Raw genomic sequence first — 19,280 nt, forward strand, 5'->3', positions numbered from 1 at the left:
CAATTTGATAAGTGAAAAGAGCAGCAGGAGAGTAAGTGAATCAGTTCGAGCAACGTGTGGCCTGACTTTGAAAAGTTCCTCTCGTAAAACAAGTTCTTGCTTCATACTGGCAGCATCAAACAGACAAATGAATAAGAAGAAAAGGAAAGAAGGAGACCATTAGACAGGTAGAGCCGGCGGACGGACGGACGGACAGATATGTCATGCTGACCTATATACTTGAGAAGGAGAGAGAGAGGAGATGAGAGCAAGAGAACTTGTGTTAAGGTGACAGGTGTCTGTCCTTCTCCACTCCGTCTCCTCCATCTCTCCGGCATCTGAGGCAGTAATTGGTGCTGTCAGACACACAGAGAAGGACAGAACGCACACACACACACAACCACATACTTAGTCACAGCCATACACACACACACACTCACATACACCCGACACACACTCCTGCCCTTCAACATGTACCTCTGGGGCTTAAAGCAGGAGAGGTTTGAGAGAAGAATTCACTACATCCTCTACCAGCTGTGAGACAGAGAGACAGCGGGAGAGGGCAAGGGAGTGCAGTGTGGAAATGGAGGGGGCAGAAGGAACGGTGGCGGACGGAGACAGAGAGGGAGAACAGAAACAGAATGCACAAGAGACCGAGACACAGAGAGGGAAGCAAGCAAAAGAGCTTACGATGCGGGAGGGCTTTGGCTGCGCAGACAGAGGCCTCCGCTTGGAGGGAAGAGAGAGATGGAGGAGAAGTGACAAGGGTGTGCAAATGTATGTGACAGAGAGAGAGAGAGAGTATGTGTTTGAATAGCCATGAGGGAGAGGGAGAGATTACGCAACTCCAGCAGTGACAAAGCAGAGTATGATTTTGTTTGATTGAGCAGCAGAGTCACAGTCATCGGAGCGGCAGTGTGTTTAGAGCTCACCTCAAGAAAGTCCATGAAAAGACCAAAGCCAATGTGTTGATTCAAAAAGCAAGTATGTGTCCTTTGCCACATAGTCCAAGTGTCCATGTTATAATGGATATGAATTTTTGGGTTTAACTATAAACTTTATTATAAATAATGCTAAATAAAAAGAAATAAACATCCATTTAGTTTGCCAAGACTGACAAGTGTCCACTGTGCAATATTATCACATGTATCTTGTGCAATATTTATTAATCATGTTCATCATGTCATGTTAAAACACTGTTTAATTATTATCGTATTTGTCGAGTCACTAAAAAACACTGTGCAATATTCATATAATTCATATTATTTATTCATATTAGTGATATTATTTATCATACTTATCTATATCAGTCACTTCACTCTACTGCTACTGTATGCACTTCACCTCCTCTTACCTCGACTTGCATTAACTTATAATTTAATGAAGAGCTCTATTTTATACTACTTTTGCATATTTTAATTTTTTCATTGTATAGTTGCGCATTTTTTTATATTTGTATAATTTCATTTGTGAACCTTTAAGGATTTACATGGATGTGTCATTTACGCAGTCAGATCTACGTAGTTCTTTGAGGATAATTTTACAGGAACTCAATTGTAATATGATGACAATAAGAGAAACATACAGTAACTTCAACCTTATCTCGAATGAAGAACAAAACATCAACTTGCCATCACTGTCAAAACAATCGGTAGCTTCTACCACAACCAGTGGTTTGTTGTTGATCGTTTTTCACAAAATCAAACCACGTTTCCTGTTCACTTTTTCCCATCACATCATCTGCTGCTGCTTTCTCTGTGTACATCAACACATATATAAACACAATGTGCCCGTCACTTTAGGGGACAAGAATAAAGCACGGGATTGGGAAAATAGAAAAAGAGAAAGATGAACCCGTGATCCATAAATGTTTAACGAGAGCGGACAGAGGAGATGAGTGCTGTGCCGGCGGGAAGGAGGGGGGGGGGGGGACAGAAGGAAAAATGGTGAGGTGAAAAAGGAAGACAATATCAGAAGAGATGGGTGAGGAGCAAAATAGGGGGGCCCGCGGAGGGAGAGAGGTGGAGAACAGTCCCATTATAGAAACAGACACAAGAGCAAGGTTAGAAAATAGCAGCGAGGAGGGGAGAGCGAGCCAGAGATCGAGGAAAAAAGGCTGTAATTGGAGGTGTCTGGTGTTTGTCTAACACAGAGAGCTAGTAATGATTCCATTAGCGCCTCACACCGAGAGAGAGAGAGAGAGAGAGAGAGACAGAGAGATGAGGAGAGAGAGGGAACGAAAGAGGGAGAGCGACATGGAGACAAAAAAAAGGCTAGAGAGGCCAAAACACAGTGAAAAGATTCACACAGAACATTATACGTGGAAAACAATGAGCGCCAGAGCAGCTAAACGGTACGAAAGAAGGAAACAGGCGCGCACAAAAGGAACAAGAGACAAGAGAGAATTCAAGGCATCCCTTGAAAGGCTTGTTCACCTGCACAATGGTAATAATTACAAATGCCCTCCACAGTCCTTGCTCCAGCTCTCTCCCCCACCTCACCCCTTCATCTCTTTGTGTGACAGCAAACAGGAGAGGAGAAGGTGATTTAAATGCATTAGCGGTGTGTGTTTTCCCTATGGAAGACCCACAGCCTGTGTCAGGGCAGGAACCTTTTGTTTGGAGCCGACGCAGAGCGCTGAGAAGACTCTTTAAAAGCCCAGCCCTTGTTCTCTCTGGGACACATTAAAGCGCAACGCACCGGGTTGCTGCACGTCTCCGTGTCCTCTCATGTCTTTGTTAACAGCAGGCTGATTACAGATGCAGTTTCTCAAGTTGGCTGAGTGAAATTTTGACAAGGGAAGGGAGCAGTATGGGAGCAGAGGCACGTGCAGGAGTTTGTTTTAACTAGCAGAGCCCAACAGTCCCCTTAAATCCAATCAAGGTGTACCAAATAGCACACATGTATATAAATTTGTCCCCTTAATAGTTTTTTCATCAAGATGAATAAATGATTCCCCTGAAAATCTGTGGAAATGTTGGAAAATGTCGCAGTGTCTGAGAAAGTGATAGAAAATTCCTCGATCCACACCAAAATTGAATGGGTTCTTCCCTGACCCAAACCACATCCCTCCACCAAGTTCCGTGGTAATCCGTAATCTTGCTCACAATTAAACAAACCAACCAACAAACAAATGGACAGGGGCGAAAACAACCTCCCTGGTGGAGGTATCAGAAGACAGCTGGTTTCCAAAGGCGTTAGTTCGGCATTATTTCACACGCAACAACCAAATATCAGATATGTTTTCACATTCTCCATCTCATTGCTATGCAAATCCCTCCCAAGACCCCTCAGAAATGTTTTTTTCCTAATATTGAGGAGGTGGCGCATACAACCCTGCGGCGGAGAAGCTTCAGTTCCCCACAAAGGAATTAAAATGCTTTTTGATTGTTTCCAGAGTAAATTGCCACACCAGAAAATCTGCCTTGAAATGAAGTGAATTCCAAATCCTGGCTTTTCCTCCCCGTGTTGAAGACACCAGTTTTACACACACACACACACACACACACACACACATCTGTAGTGGCCATAACTCGTTAGACAAGGGACACATATATTCCCTGACCCCTGACCTCAGCCTGACAATAAGACTTCATCGTTACTTCTCCACACGGCTATGGCACACATGCACACACACACAAGCACGGTGTTATTGAGTTAAAGCGGGCTTGTGAAACACGCTTACATTGCTGTATTCATTCTCCGCGGAGTGATAAGACTCGGGGAGCAGACTGATGAGGTCATGGAGATCACTGAGGTCAACCGCTTTTGCTGCGTCAGACCCCCTTTAAATAAAGTTTCAGTAGAGGGAACGTGACATTGACCTACACACTCGTGGAATCATGTGAGATCACCGCTCATATAAAGGCAGCGTGTCGTTTTACAAGACAGACGTGTAGCTCCACAGTCTGTGCTCCATGATTGAGATGCAGCCGGAGTTCTGCCACAATCTGTGCACATTACCAGTCTGCAAACTGCAGAGTACAGCTTGTTCTTATTCACTTGTCTCCAAGGCCCAACTGCCAAGTTTTCTGGGTGTCTTGGCTGCTGCTCCTCCAAAACAACTGAAATTGCATTATGTGCTCCGATTCCAAGTTTGCAGTGATGAATATCTATGATTCCATTTTCTTTTCGGGAAGGAAGGGAGCCCGTAGGGGCAGGTGACACTGGGATTCTAATACAGCTTGCTCACTCAAATGCATACACACACACACAGACACAGCGCACACCATCTGTGGAGTTTTACGACTCAATAATCTGCTTCCTAAGGCATACCTTTTCCTCTCCTGCTACAACACTAACACACGTCAATGAGCACTTTCTCACACACACACACACACACACTCACCGCTTTCCCCCACTCAGCAGGGAAAATGAAATATTCTGTTCTGACACACACACACACACACACACACACACACACGGGAAAAAGAAGAGGAGATGCCTCAAAGCAACTCCTACCCTTTCCTCTGTGAGAACTGTCCTGGCAGTGTTGGGAGCTGTGCAAAAGTCACTTGGAGTTATGACACCCATGATGACACACACTGAGTCTCACATAACACACACACAAGCACTGTGCACATTTGCCTCTAATGTTGTCCTTCTCTCTTCCTCTCCTTCAAACACAAAAACATTCCCACACTTCCAAATACATCCCACACATGTCCGCGGGACCCCCACCCCACTCACGTTGGCAGACGTCCTTGTTCTCCTCAAAGCCCGGTTTGCACACACATCTCCCGATGGGAACCAGCCAGCCTCCGTCGGCGCTGCAGTACATCTTAGGAGCCTCGAACTCCTCAGAGGCATTCACGCACACACCGTGGACCTCTACCAGCGCCGTGTCTCCGCCCGTTATTGTGTCAGGGAACTGGGCCAAGTTGAGCACAGTGAGGGGACACTTCTTGTAGAAGACCCTGACAGAGACCAGAGCGATGCAGGCGCCCAGGTCCTGGAAGGCCAGGTAAAACCCCTTTTTGCTCAGGTTGCTGATGTCGCGCACCTCCGTGTTCAGCTTCATGACGCGGTCACCAACATCCACCTGCAGGCAAAATTGTACACATCTTAGGCCTTAGGTAAATGTGAGCACTCAACCTTAGCACTTTTACTTTTGGATTTATTGTCAGTCCAAAAAGTTGCTGTTGGATAAATGTTGCTAGAAACTCAGAGATCGTATTCACATGATGTCCTCAAAATCCTGACAATTTTACGGGCAAATAGAATAAGATAACAAAATTTTAATACAACCCACATTCAAACCCTGATTAATTTTCTAAGGGTTTGTGGCAAATGATGAATATCTAATTTTTGGAATGTAGCTCTGTTATTAGGATCATATCACCACATACACCACAATCTCAATTCACAGTTTCATTATTATGTATTTTGTGATGCCCTATATTAAACGTACACGTGTTAGCATGTAAGAGTGTATGTTTGCATATCATATACACATTACATGTACGTGTGTGTGGGGTCATACCTGTGTAAAGCTCTCATCTGCAGCAATGGTATCAATCTTGACATACTGGCTTTCCTTGATGAACCACAGGTTGGCATTGTTGGACTCATAGTAGTACATGTTGAATGTCTGCAAGACAAACACAACGTCCATCACCTTTTAGAAATCTACAAATGTCAATAACACACTGTAACACAGACACATAAAGGCGAGAAACTTCAAACAAGGTTTTCTTCCAATCTGAAATGTCAGTCCCCTCTGTGTCTCGATGGCCGGTCAGCAACACTGACTGTCTGCAGCTTCATGAAAGCGCAGCTCTATACTGTCTCCTATTATCTCCACTGCTCATTCTGGAGATGTAATGAGAGTGAAAAGGGTGCAAGGAGAGAGAAATGAATACAGAGGAGCAGTGATAGTGGGCTGATATGAGACAATGGGGGAACTGTAAAAAATATATAGCGCCGGTTAAAATGTGTGAGGAGCCAGAAAAGAGGCCTCTGGGGTGTCGTCTGTTTCATTCTGCAGTTATTCTCTTGTGACGTTCTTTCCCTCTTTTCGTCTTGTTTACGTATCTATTGATCAGCCATCAAAGTGTCTGGATTGTACGAAAAAGACATAGATAAAATAGTAAAAAAGATATATGAAATGCAGTTGTGCTGCTTTGCAGTGTCGTAATGTGGATTAACAAGCATTTATATCGTATAAAGCAATAATTACAACAACCACCTTATGTCCTATTAACTCCACCAAGCAGGTTATGCCTGCTTGTTTGATTGTTATCAGGATTACACACAAACTACAGGATGAATTATCATGAAAATTATGGCTCAGGGAAGAACCATTTAAATGTCAGTGTAGATTTGGATCAAATAGCAAATCCAGGATTTCTTTTCACTTTCGTTGACATTGTAAAATGTTAAGCATTTATATACAATATATATAAATATATGTATATCAAATTTTCATTGATTCCTCAAATACTAATTCATGGATGAGTGTCTGCAATTTGTTTCTAATTCAAATGAAAATCTGCATCTATATTGAATTTAAATGTGGTTTCATATTGGAATGTTGGGCCTTCCAGTATATGTTACCAAAAACTGCAAAATGCTGTCTTTCCCTTATCATCAGTAATTTAACGTTGATTTGCTTTCTTCTCTTGTTTTTTGTCTCTTGAGTGTCGAAATTTTCTGGTGCAGCAAAAGCAAACAATACAGGGTAATTGTATCAGATTGAAAATGGTGCAGGTTTAATTGAAAAAGCAGAGATTTGTCATTAAAGATAATTTGCTGGTTTAGCTGATTAGCTAAGCACCCTAAACAAATTTAGACATTGCAGGTTCTGCAGGATGAATTTGTTATAATTTGTAAATTTGTGATCTAATTAGTTTCTAATTTTCATGATAATTACAATATGTATCTCCTAAATTATATATTTGAGAAGTGAAGAAAAGACTGATTGCATTATTCAACTCAATTTGATTCTAAAGGCTTAGAGAACTGCACAGTCAGAGAAGTGATTTTTATGAGACGAATTCAGTCGTCTTTCTACTTTCACTGTCTTCCTCCATATTGAATTTATTCCACTCGACTCTACTATAGATGTGAAATAAATAGGAAAAAACTGCTACCTACTGCCCCTCAGAATGAATTCAGAGAGCAGACAGCCACACAACAGCACCCATGGAGGTAAAGGGAAAAGTCAATGTGTGTGATGCAGACCTCTTTGCAGGTACCAGGGACCCCGGGCAGGCTATTACAGTCCCTCAGGGTGAACTTGATCTCGATGTAGACGCGCTGCGCTCCTTCCCGGCTGATGTGGCGCGTCCTCAGCCAGTTGTTCTGGTTGGCCTCCATGACGTTACACACCTGATACGTCCTCATCGGGGTGTTCCTCTCGTCCATCACGCTGATCTCCTCCCACTGAGGGTGACGGGTGGAGGGAGAGAGGGAGACAAGCAAAGCAGGTCGATTAGATGAGACAGAGGTTTGTAGTATGTTTGGTCTAATATGGTTGTTTTACTGTTGTTAACATGATGATTCTGAGTCCTCCACTTTGAGCAGATGCTATATTTTGAGGGAGTGCAAAGAGGAAGAGTGGGATGAAGAAAAAGGAGGAAGGGAGGAGGTGGAAAGAAAAGTGGAAGACGAAGAGGATAAAAACAAAATTCAAAAAGAATTTATTTGTCCCCAGAGGGTAATTCTAAAATAAATATAAATGGAGAATGCTGGGAGAGAGAAAGAGAGAGAGAGATAAAAATATGAGTAAATAACTAAATCTGTGCTCAGCCTCCAGGAGGATAAGAATCCTGACCAGATTTGAAATCGGGCTGCATCACACACTATAGGAGAATATTTGTAGATATTCTTCTCTCTGATCTCAAATATATTCACTAGATTCAATTTTTTGGGAGATCTGCAATGTTAAAGAAAGAGGAAGTCCTTGATCCTCCCCATGGGTCATGCCCCACCCCTCCACAAAGTACAAGGAAATCCGTGAAGTAGTTTTTCTGCCTAATCTTGCTAAACAACAAACAAACACAGAACAAAACATAACCTCCTTCTTTGATAATTATCGGGGTGGCCCTGATGATTCAGCTCTGTAATCCTTCACGCTACCAGATAATCTGCACCAAACATCGGTACAGACTATGGTTCTAGACCTGATTTGTCTTCTGGTTTTTGGTCTGAAATTCCTGTCGTCTAACTCCAGCTTTAGAGACATTCAAGTTGACAACAGCAGCACTCAGCAGCAAGGTCATCTCACTTCATAGGTAGTCAATAGACAAAGGATATCTCAGTCCAAGTACTGCTTATGAGAAACTGGGCCCAAGTTCACTGAACTGTGGTTTAGTGGAAACCAACACTGAGCCAGCATGTTCTGTTTTCATGTCTGGGTGAATATGAGTGATGATCTGTGTCAAGATGACTGAAGGACCGTCTTTGTCTATGTTGCACGTGTGCATAGAGTGAGCATGTTTTCCTAAAGTGAATGGGTGATTTAGTGCTTAAGTGTGTGTGTGTGTGTGTGTGTGTGTGTGTGTGTGTGTGTGTGTGTGTGTGTGTGTGTATATATGTGTGTATCAGACACACACACACACACACACACAGAAAAAGGGAGTAGGTAGGACAGAGCTACTTTGTCTCCCGTCATCTGCTACCATCTGTTTCCACTTCTGGCTAAGGCAGTAATTGAGAACACTTCTCGCATGAGCAGGAAAACATTTCTATCTGCACACACCACACTCACACACACACACACACACACACACACACACACACACACACACACACACACACACACACACACACACACACACACACACATACATATACACACACATATGAAACCACACACACATATATCAACACACACAAAAAAGAGAACATTTCTATTCCTTAAAGAAACGGAAAATAAACCAATGTGGTTTCAGTGTCTCAAGATATCTGATCTAAGCTAACTGGATTCACACACACACACACACACACACACACACACACACACACACACACACACACGCACACATACACATGCACAACCCACAGAAACAAACTAGTTGAAGTTGTGGTGAGGGTCGGGAGGACCACCATCTTTGTTCTGAGCTCCTGTCATCGTCTTAATACTGAAACTTTAATCTCCCCAGTGATGAGCACATGTGATCTGACAGGAGTCAAATCATGTAAATACATAATACCCGTTCATACTACCCAATAGTATGAACACATTCTGCATACACAGCTGCATGCATTGAAGCATGCACACACGCAAACCAGATACACGCAAAGGACCCACAGAGGAATCTACCTGTCCTCCCTAATGCGTCCTAAAATTCAAATGAAACCAGACAAAGAGAAAGAAATAAAGAAAAGACTGAAAAGGGAGAAGACAGGCTAATAAAATGCAAAGAAAGCAGCGAAAAAAGGGCAAAGAGAAACTTTCAGACAAGTCCAAGCTAAGGTTGGATTCTCAAGGTTAATCTGATGTGACGGCTCCACAACCCAGCAAAAGCTTGATGCATTTCAACTCCAAGTCCTGAGCACTAAAACAGATCCGCATAAAAAAAACACACCTTCTCACATAGAATCACGCTTTCTCCAGCTCGCTCGCACTCTGAGATGCTTTTAAACTCTACCACCTTCGACGAAACGTCTACTGTGTATGAACTGGAGCTTGAACAAAGCCAGCTCTGACCCAAAAGCCCCTCAAAAACAGAAACACAGACAAGAAAGAGGAAAAAAAAACAGGGGAAGACGAAGAAGAACAAGGAAAAGGAGGCGGAGGGGGAAATTGTTTAAGCTGCTGCACTCAGCTGACACAAATGTCCCTGACAGCCAGTTCAGAGTTTGAAGATTACATATACGCGGCATATCACTAGAGTCTTGCTTGACATTGTGCACACACAGCGACTGTGAGTCATTTAGATCAACCACACTCGATTCAATTAAAAGAACAAAACACCAGACGGAGGGAGAAAGAGAGAGAGAGAAGGGGGGAGAGATGAATGAATGTTGGTAAATTACAGGCGCGCCTGGCAGCTAAATAGACCCATCTGTGCAGAGCTGGGACCAGTCGGACATCACAGGACCGTTGCACACACACACAGAGACACACAAAGCTGAGTCCCCGGGGAGTGGTGATTAAAGCATTTATGGGAATAGTCATTGAGGGATAAAGAGGGCTTTATGATGTCTTTGTTTATTTCTTTGTAGGCAGAGTTTGGAGTGGCTGGATTACTGCCACTTCCTGGCGAGTGACTTATTTCCCTTGTCGGCGGGTCTGTTCACTGTCACTTCTGCCTGGTATAAAGCACAGGTGTGTTTATGATCATGAAAACAACCTGCTGGCCTCGCTGTTTGCAAATGATACACCGGCCGCTTGAGAGCAAGTCCACCAAAAACAGGAGTGGGAAGATGTTTAGATAGGCTGAGGAGTTTAAGCTCTCCTCCTTATACGCACAAATACACAAAAAAAACTGTTGCCTGTGTTGGTTCAGGCTGAACGCTAATTAACATTCAGAATGAAAACCCTCCTCCCAGAACCCTCAATCACCTCAGCCAATCAGCACGGAGCCGGCTTGAGTGCTTTGAAGTGAAGCAGAGACGTCAGATTGGGGTTAGGTTCAACCATTCACCAGCTTAACATAATATCCCTCCTCCTGCAATCATCTGATGGGCACACCTACGAGGACATAATTGGCCTCCGATCTCTGGCCTGGTGAGGCTGGTGGACAGAACGAGGGGATGGGGGTAAACAGAGATGGAAGGTGAAGAACCAGAAGGGGAAGAGGGGTGGGGGCGGTCACTGGGGGAGTCGAGATGCTGTGGGGGCCTCCCATTTTCAAAGATCATTAAGATGTTCTGTTTTGTGTCCCCCATGAGGAAAACCCTGCCGGGTGACAGAAGTGGGTCGCTCCACTCTCAGGCACATCCGACCCTGCACAGTGTGGATTAAACGTGACCTTCGAGGGTCAAGTGGGGTTTGCGACTAATTCACGTAGACAGTGGTCTCAGATTGGTGGGAATTGCCTCTCAATGGGTCCAATCCACAGGTTTAGGAGCCAAAGGTCAACTAGATAATCCCCTTGATATGAAACATAAGACCTTCTCACAGCCTCTGCACCTTCCAACTCTCAGTCATCACTTTCTTATCGCTTTTCTTCTACTTTACATTTGATCCAAGGAGCATTTGAACACTCCCACGTTCATTTCCTGACTTGCAGTATCAATATATTTATGATAAATAAACAATACGAGTGCCAATACAGCATCCATGGGGTTGTTTAAAATCTAAAAAGAGCCAAATTTGATAAACTGAATATGTAAACCTCCGTACACTAGGCTTGGCTGAGACGGTGGATACCTATGTTACTTCACCTCATCTTCAACTATGGGGAGTGTAAGTAATTCTGGGATTCTGATATTCCTTTACATCTGTCTCACTTGACATCGGTCTTCCATTTAATTTATCACAGTCTTAAAAAGTCGTGCAACAGGTTTGGCCTCAATTAGTCTGTAATTCTTCATTTTGATTAGTTTTTTGCCTTTCAGGAGCAAGTACAAGGGTTTTATATGCTGATAACAGATGGGATGTCTGTTCAGAAATCACGAGTGGAGGGATCATCTTTAGTTTCACAAATCCACTCTACATCTTGTTACAATGATCCTCTAATGCTTTTTTTCCCGATACAGGTAGTTAATGGTAAGAGCTTGCCATCCTCAGCCAACATGATCTCATAGTTTCTCCTGTTTCTCGCTGCAATATTTAAAACTGAACTGAACTTCTGACCAAATAGGATCTTGTTGCACAGACCTGTTTTTAAATGAATAGCGACTAAATCCAATATCTGGGGGCTTCTGGTGGAGACGGCAGATATTCTGGCCAAGACTCCATCTTCTTTTTGACGTTCACTGTTTACAGTCCGACTAGTTTCTTAATCACAGAGAAAACTTCTCCACACAAAACAAAAACTGTGATGGGTTGTTTTGGGTCCAGACGACATTTTGGCTAATCTCTATTAGCAGCTATCTGCATCTGAATGCACATAAATTAAAAAGCTTAACTGATGCATTTCGATCAATGTGTTCCGCCTCTTTTGCTCTACACCGTTTAAATGTGGGCAACCAAAGCCTGCTCAAACTACAAACAGAAACCAGAAGGCTTCCGACCCCTTCCGATTTTGGAGAAATTGTATCAGGACGACACGATTAATTTTGATAAAATGTTTTAGTGATGATAAAACTCGGGTACATATAAAACCATCTTCTTGCATTGCTTTCAGTTCATCTTTTCCTATTTGGCGGTGTTGCTTTAAGCCTGTCTGCCTTCTGGCTGTTTCTGAGTGACACAACTTTTTATTTTCAGGAAAAGTCATAGTGAAGCGAAGAGACAGGAGCAGCTGGTTATCTCAGACAATTTAGCCTTCTGCATTTGTCTCCTTTAAACTGGCAGTGAACGGACAAAAACAAAGCTGTAGGATCATTTTTATTGGCGGAAGATAACATCAGCTCCGGGTTCCATAATGCACACACAAATTGAGACCAACCATGATAGAGAAAAAAAACAGCTTTAACCAATTAAATAATTTCCTCTGTGCGATAAAACAGCTGATAGAGCCTTAACCCAAAGTAAAGACACTAAAACTAAACACTTTTCTTATGTCTCAGTCGATGCGGGTGTAGTTTATTTAACAGACGAGGTGTGTGTGTGTGTGTGTGTGTGTGTGTGTGCGTGTGCGTGTGCGTCTCTTCTCAGGTTCTGTACACACTCAGGAAGGAGACGCCAGATCCCCTCCATGCTAACAGTTCATGAATAAAGATATAACAGGATGGGCTTCATTTCATATATTTTACTTTTCTAGCCAACACACATCTTTGAGGGGTAAACTAACAACACATGTGCCTTTTCCGAGCCATGATTAATCCACCCCGACCTGAACCATATTTTCTATAAAACTAACTTGTGTAATCCACTTGTCAAAATTTAGAGTGAACCTTTTGGCTTAGCCACAGATGGAACACATTCTGCCGTCTATAAGGGCCTCAGTGAGGAAGAAAAAGAAGCACATACACAAACATCCACAATATGGCTCCACAATCAGCGCATTTCAATTGGGTGAACTTGATACCCTTGATTGCTTGAGAAAACAAAACCTTGCTTAGCTTCAGCTGCCTCTTCTCTGCTGCGCACAACCATGAAACTGCGTGTGGCATCCTGCAATTTAACACACTGACGCTGAATAGTGGAGAAGGAAGTGTGACTCAAGGGGAAATAGAATTAATTCAGTGCCATTCAACAGCTCTAGTGCTAGAGTGACATACAGATCCCGCTCTTATTTCTTTATTGAATAAACTTTGTCGGTCTTCCTCTCTCCACTCTCCACTCTCCACTCTTCCTCTCCTCTCACTTCTCTGTTTTTATTTTCCGATTCATGCTGGCTGCACTCCCTTGGTCCCCATACCTGCAAAAGGCTAGTTACATAACCACCCCCCCTCACGCACACACACACACACATGCATACACACATGCAAGCGACACAACATGTACACGTCATGTCCTCTTGTGTAAGAATATCTACCCTTCCACCCCGTCCCTTCACTCCATCCCCGAAAATCACAACCCGTAATAAATGGAGGCTCCGGTGCCACGGCGTTCTCAGCGCAGCAGAAATAATTTGTAAATTCCCCCTGCAGACTCCCGATTTAGCAAGGCGCGCTCAAGAACCCAGTGCTCTCTAAAACACACACTCCAGTGCTGCTGCCGTAGCTCTGAGTCGCTGCCTGTTCCCTGAAAATACAACGAGTCAACACAACCTGCAAGCTGTGATCAGATTTATGCTTCTGATGCCAGCTCCAACATAAAGAGAGGATGTTTTTTTTGTGTGTGTGTGTGTGTTTGTGTTTGTGTTGTGCAGTATACACTCACCCCCTCATTAGGGTAAGCCTCCCAGCCCAGGTCGGCCAGAGCTGACATGGAGTCCAGCAACGTAACTGCAAAACACACAGAAGAAAGAGAGCAAGCATGTTAACATACTGAAAAGAAACTCATACATTACAATAATACTTTTCTGTCTCCAATGCATCATAAAACATTAGGTTGTAAACCTCCCATGTAAAACTCCAAGATGTTTCCATCTTTCATACAAGGGTGTGTTTTGTTGCATTGAGGCACAACAGCAGCAGAATCACAAACACTGGTAAACCTATAATTGCAGCTTTCAGATTACTGCGGTTGTGCTGCAGCTGCTGTGGTTCAAGGGGACACAAAGTCAGTCGCTGAAGCAGCATCAAGGCACCAAGGCCAGAGTTTATTTTAAAGGTGCATTCACACACATTTACATAAAGTGACACCCGCCCAAAACCTCGCTCTCTCTTTTCACTATCAACCTCTCGTCCTCCACAAGCCTGAAAAATCATTGTTTTCATGAAGGAGAAAGAAGGCTGTGGGCAAAACGTATATTAAAACAATGGATTTCAGTGCTGACATGTCCTCAGAATGAATCAAATATATCAGAGACTTATTAAACCACATCCACATATATTCAATATCTTCAAAACAATCACTTTCCTTTCCCCAATAAGGCTTAAAACAGTGCTTTTGTCTCAATCTCATCACCCTTTCGAGCCAATGAGCAGGCACATGAGTTGGACTGAACGCTTCAAGCTGTTACAATGGTCAGATCCATTTTATTAATCAATCATTGGCTATAAAACAGAAAATCTACTGAGCTTTTTGTGAACACTTCTCCCAACTGTGTGGATTATCCAGACACTGATTGAAAACTCAAAACCTGGGCACACAAAACAAAAACTATCACCAAGGCCACATGTCGTAATCGGTGAGTAACAATGCGTGTTACTAAGAAAACACACAGTAACCCTCTCGACACACATTTTACAACAATGTACAAACCTACAAATGGATTACTACAACTACGAAAAAGGTTTTGTTGAAATCTCACTTAAATGGGAGATTGTCATCCAGCACCAAGTGCAGAGGTGGGGGTGTATGTGCACATATGATTCAAATTACACCAGTTTCCTGTGTGTGATCTCCTGAGTGACAGGAGGTGGAAGTGGAAGAAGGATGCAGGAAGGTGAGAATGAAAAGTGAGAAAGAAGGTGGCAGGTTGAACAGCGGGAGGCATAATGAAAACCTGCTCAGATGCTGGTGTGCGGTTCTCCACCTGCGTGTGTGTGATCTTGTACAGCTGTCTTTGTGAGGACCAGTGTGTGTGTTTGTATGTGCGTGCCTGCCTGCGTGTGTGTGTGTGGTCTAGGTATGACACGCTGTGGGGACCTAAACTTTATAAAGTCTCCTTATGGGAACAAAAAGCATGTCCCCATAACATCAGGACATATTTTCCGGTTAGTTTTAGGTTGGTAAAAGTTAGCAGTAGAATTGTGTGGTGTCGGAATAATCAGAAAAATGAGTTCCCAACCAGGACATTTCACATGAACGCCATCTCAAGTTGGAATATCAACTCGGGACAGTCAGTGAAACTTTGATACACGGGTTACTGACGTCACAATGATCTTGTAACATTCTTATTTAACTATATACCTTTTTTCTGCTCTTTCTTTATTAGACATAAGCAATTTTTACCTATTGGTAAAATCCAGAGAACTGGCTACAGAGTTTTTTTTTCGCAGTTTGCCTTTCACACAGCGGGAGGTTTTCTGCACAGATACGTTCACAACAGCATAAAATCCTCCGCATTATTCAGACGAGAGGTGGAGCAGCCGGGTGCAGCAGACAGAGGCAGGAAGTGACGTATTAACTCGGCTGCTGAGCTCATGTGATCAAGTTTCCAGCACCCTGAGACCATCGTCTGCTCTTATCACCACAAACTCTTTTGACATCCTCGTCTGTGTCTTCAACGTGTGTGTCACCGCTTTTTCACCGGGAGATATTTGTTTTCTTTTAGTTTTTTTCATTTTTGCGTCTGTCGCGTGTTAGAAGCATCATCAACCCCCCCGACTCGCTCGCGGGCTGTGTTCACACATCGACTTCTCCTGGATTTCTACAGACTTTATACTAGGAGGTCAGGTGGATCAAGTCCGTAGACACTACGGAGCGTCACACTCTGACATTTGCGTTCACACATGCACCTCCTCCAGAGAAAACAGGATCTGCGGAGTCCAGTTCATGTCTAAAAGCAGCTATGGAGACACAACACAGTGTGTGTGTGTGTGTGTGTGTGTGTGTGTGTGTGCTTGCGCGCTTGTTGAGGCTTGGCTCAGTCAGGTCCTAATCAAGTCTTCAACACCGCTGACCATCAATATTTAATCAGTATCCATCTGCAGAGACTGCTGCTTATCTCTTTCTTCTCTCTCTCACTCTAGCTCTCCCAGGTTATCCTCTCGCCATTGAAATCTTTGAACCTATGGTTTCAATCCACAGATCACAGATCAGACACCTGAGTCACTGACCTGACACAATGCAAAGTGACGGCATCAGTTTTAAACTTAGACACATGCATATTCCCTCCAATTTCATAAGGGACCATGCAGCAGTGCCCTAGAAAAAACTACTCCAAAGTAAAAAGAAAACAGTTTGCCCTCCTGCATATAAATGAGACTAATCACTCAATTGAGAGAGGTAGAGAGTGGCTGTTTACAAGCCCCTCTGTGTATCCATACTGCCTGTAGGTATAACAAAGAACTGTAAAATTGGTCCAACCTCCTCTTTTCCTATCTATCCCTCTTTTCCCTCTCGCACTCACGCTGTTCATCAGCCCTAACTGAATCCCAGCCATTCTCCTCAGCTCAGCACACCATGACAGCAGGGAGGCATGTCATACTGCATTAGTGTATACGTGCGTATGCGCGTGTAACAGCCCACATAACTGCTCGTGTCCTGGCGCGCTCGCACACAGCAGCGTCTGTGTGAGAAAACAGCCAGAAAATAGTGCACTTGGTGTAATGAAGCAGGGAGAGAGGCTGCGTAGCGGAGCCGAGGTGAGAGAGCGATAGATTAAATGAGAGGGATGAGACAGAAACAGCGGAGGAGAGATGCTGAGCAGGGAAAGGTCAGCGGCAGCCTCCAGTCCGCGCGTGTATTCAGAGAAACTAAAGACCATTTACACTTTTTTCACAGCTCATGTGCATTTGGAGTGGCGTACGGAAATTGGGCATAATAGTATAATAATATGTGATTTCAGGGCCTGACAGACAGGTGCGCACACACACACACACACTCCTATTTTTGTCGGTAAAAGCTTCTTATCAACAGGTATTAGGTCAAATCGTCAGTTTCACATACACTCAATTATACCAGTTATTTTCTGTGTGAGTCAATTACTGTTATAAATGTTCATGTTTTTCACAGAGTAGCCAATAGATAAGTACAAGCTTGATCGTTTTTTTCATTTTATTGTTTACACAAATGACACTAGTATCTAGGCTTCCAGATAGTTTTGATTGTATCCATGAAGATTTTAGGATATTTGAATACAAATGAGGTAAATATTATTTCTGGAGCTTTATTTTGTTTGTCTTCACAGAAATTATGATTCAAGGTAACACACAGGCCTCACTGTGGTTATTTTTAATTGGACCTTGGTTACCTTTGTACTCACTGACCATGTGTGTGTGTCTGCATCTTCTTTAATATCTCATGGACTCAACGGACGGAGCACCACATTTCCACCTTGTTGAGTCTGTCGTCATGCAAACATCTCAAGGGAAGGATTTCTCAGATAAAAATAAACCTGTCTGCAGGACCGGACACGTCTACAGTGACTTTTTTGCTTGTGTAGTTTCTCATTGTGTAGAAATGTACGGGCCTAACAGAACTGCCTTGTAAGCCAAAGTGTTACAGAGGCCATTACATGTTCTCAAACCATTTTGCAGTCCACTGGGAAAACACACACACACATACATAAAACTACACGTTGACACTTTTTCTCTTCTCCTCACACCTCCTGTCAATACCACTTATCACTTGACTATCACTAATCAATGACTGGACTCATCCATTATGTATTAGCTATAGCTTCCTGTCTGCTGACACAGCGAGAATGCATATAGGCTATATATAAACATGTGTGTGTGTTTGTTTGTTTGTTTGTGTCTGACATTAAGAAAATACAAAGCTTTCTTACCTAAACAGACATGAATGTCTTTCTATCTATTTAGTGCTAAAGTTGTATCTTTCCATCCATCCATCTAAATCTAAAGCTCTTACCCTCTATCTTCGCTTTCTCGGGGGAAATGTGTGAGAGAGAGAGAGAGAGAGAGAGAGAGAGAGAGAGAGAGAGAGAGAGATCTAAGCCGGGGCCAGGCCTGCTTTGGCCCGGAACAAAAACACCAAGCTCATCATTCAGTCACTCAAGCCTGGCTCATGTTCGATGTAATGACAAGTCTCTCTCTCTTACACACACACACACATAAATGATGAGCAGCTAAAAATGATATATCATACTCACAGTGGAGCACATTCCAAAATTGAACACTTAGGGACAACAATGGAAACCAAAAAGACAATCTATCGACACACACAGCTTTCCCCAGCACTCTATCTTTAAATAACACTTTCACACAAAGCAATTCACACATGGGCCCTCGTGCTCATAATATTTCCTAAGCTTCTATCAAGGGACATCAATGCACTGATCCATACACGTGCACATGTGGCCTGATTACTGCGAGAGATGTTTGGTTACTGATGGACACGCTGTTGTATCGATCTTCAGCACCAAACTGTGAGGTTTACATTCGGAGAATGAAAGAAATTCCTGTACGGAAGCAGCAATATGCTGAAACGGCACCTTCTACTACGCCCAGAGCCAAATACAAGAAACCCAAAACATTTTCTCAATCTCTTTGTCTCTCCATCTCCTCTCTGTGTCTGTCTGTTTTTCTTCTCACTCCTGTTTCCTCCCCCTGGGGTGTCTGTCTCTCCCTGTCTTCCTCTCTTTTTTCTTTCTCCTTCTCTGTCTGTTTATGTCTCTCTCTCTCTCTCCCCTCTCTCTCGCTCCCTCTCTCTCTCTCTCTCTCTCTCACTGCTTCAGCTGGGCTGCAAGAAGCTGTGATCCACCTGCCAAGAATCAAACGCCGCTGCCAACAACCAGACTGGCGCACAAAGAGACCGGGATGCTTACACACACTCGCACTCGCACACAAAACTGACAAACACACAATTTAGGATGGTGCCAGTGCCACGAAGAGAAAAGGCTGCACAATAAGACCACCACGCAGACTCAATATAGAGTACAATATGAGACTACATAATGAGTTCGTAAGATCTTTTCTGCTCAGAGCAGAAAATATTAAATTTAAATCAGTAGATTTGGTGGGGCTTGCTGATCTTGCATGAAAAAGCCTCACTGTTTTTCTTTCTT

The 19,280-nt window shown here is 43.3% G+C and overlaps 1 protein-coding gene across 1 annotated transcript in view; it reads right to left on the minus strand.

Moving 5' to 3' along the window:
* The window catches only part of LOC117778088 (ephrin type-A receptor 3-like), an 86,607-nt gene that overhangs the window by 56,447 nt on the left and 10,880 nt on the right, over positions 1-19,280 (minus strand). Inside the window, 4 exon segments of the mRNA XM_034613341.1 lie at positions 4,669-5,020; positions 5,462-5,569; positions 7,162-7,362; positions 13,862-13,926. Coding sequence (XP_034469232.1) covers positions 4,669-5,020; positions 5,462-5,569; positions 7,162-7,362; positions 13,862-13,926 — 726 coding nt within the window.

The sequence above is a fragment of the Hippoglossus hippoglossus genome, chromosome 17 (assembly GCF_009819705.1).
Source record: "Hippoglossus hippoglossus isolate fHipHip1 chromosome 17, fHipHip1.pri, whole genome shotgun sequence".
Taxonomy (NCBI): domain Eukaryota; kingdom Metazoa; phylum Chordata; class Actinopteri; order Pleuronectiformes; family Pleuronectidae; genus Hippoglossus; species Hippoglossus hippoglossus.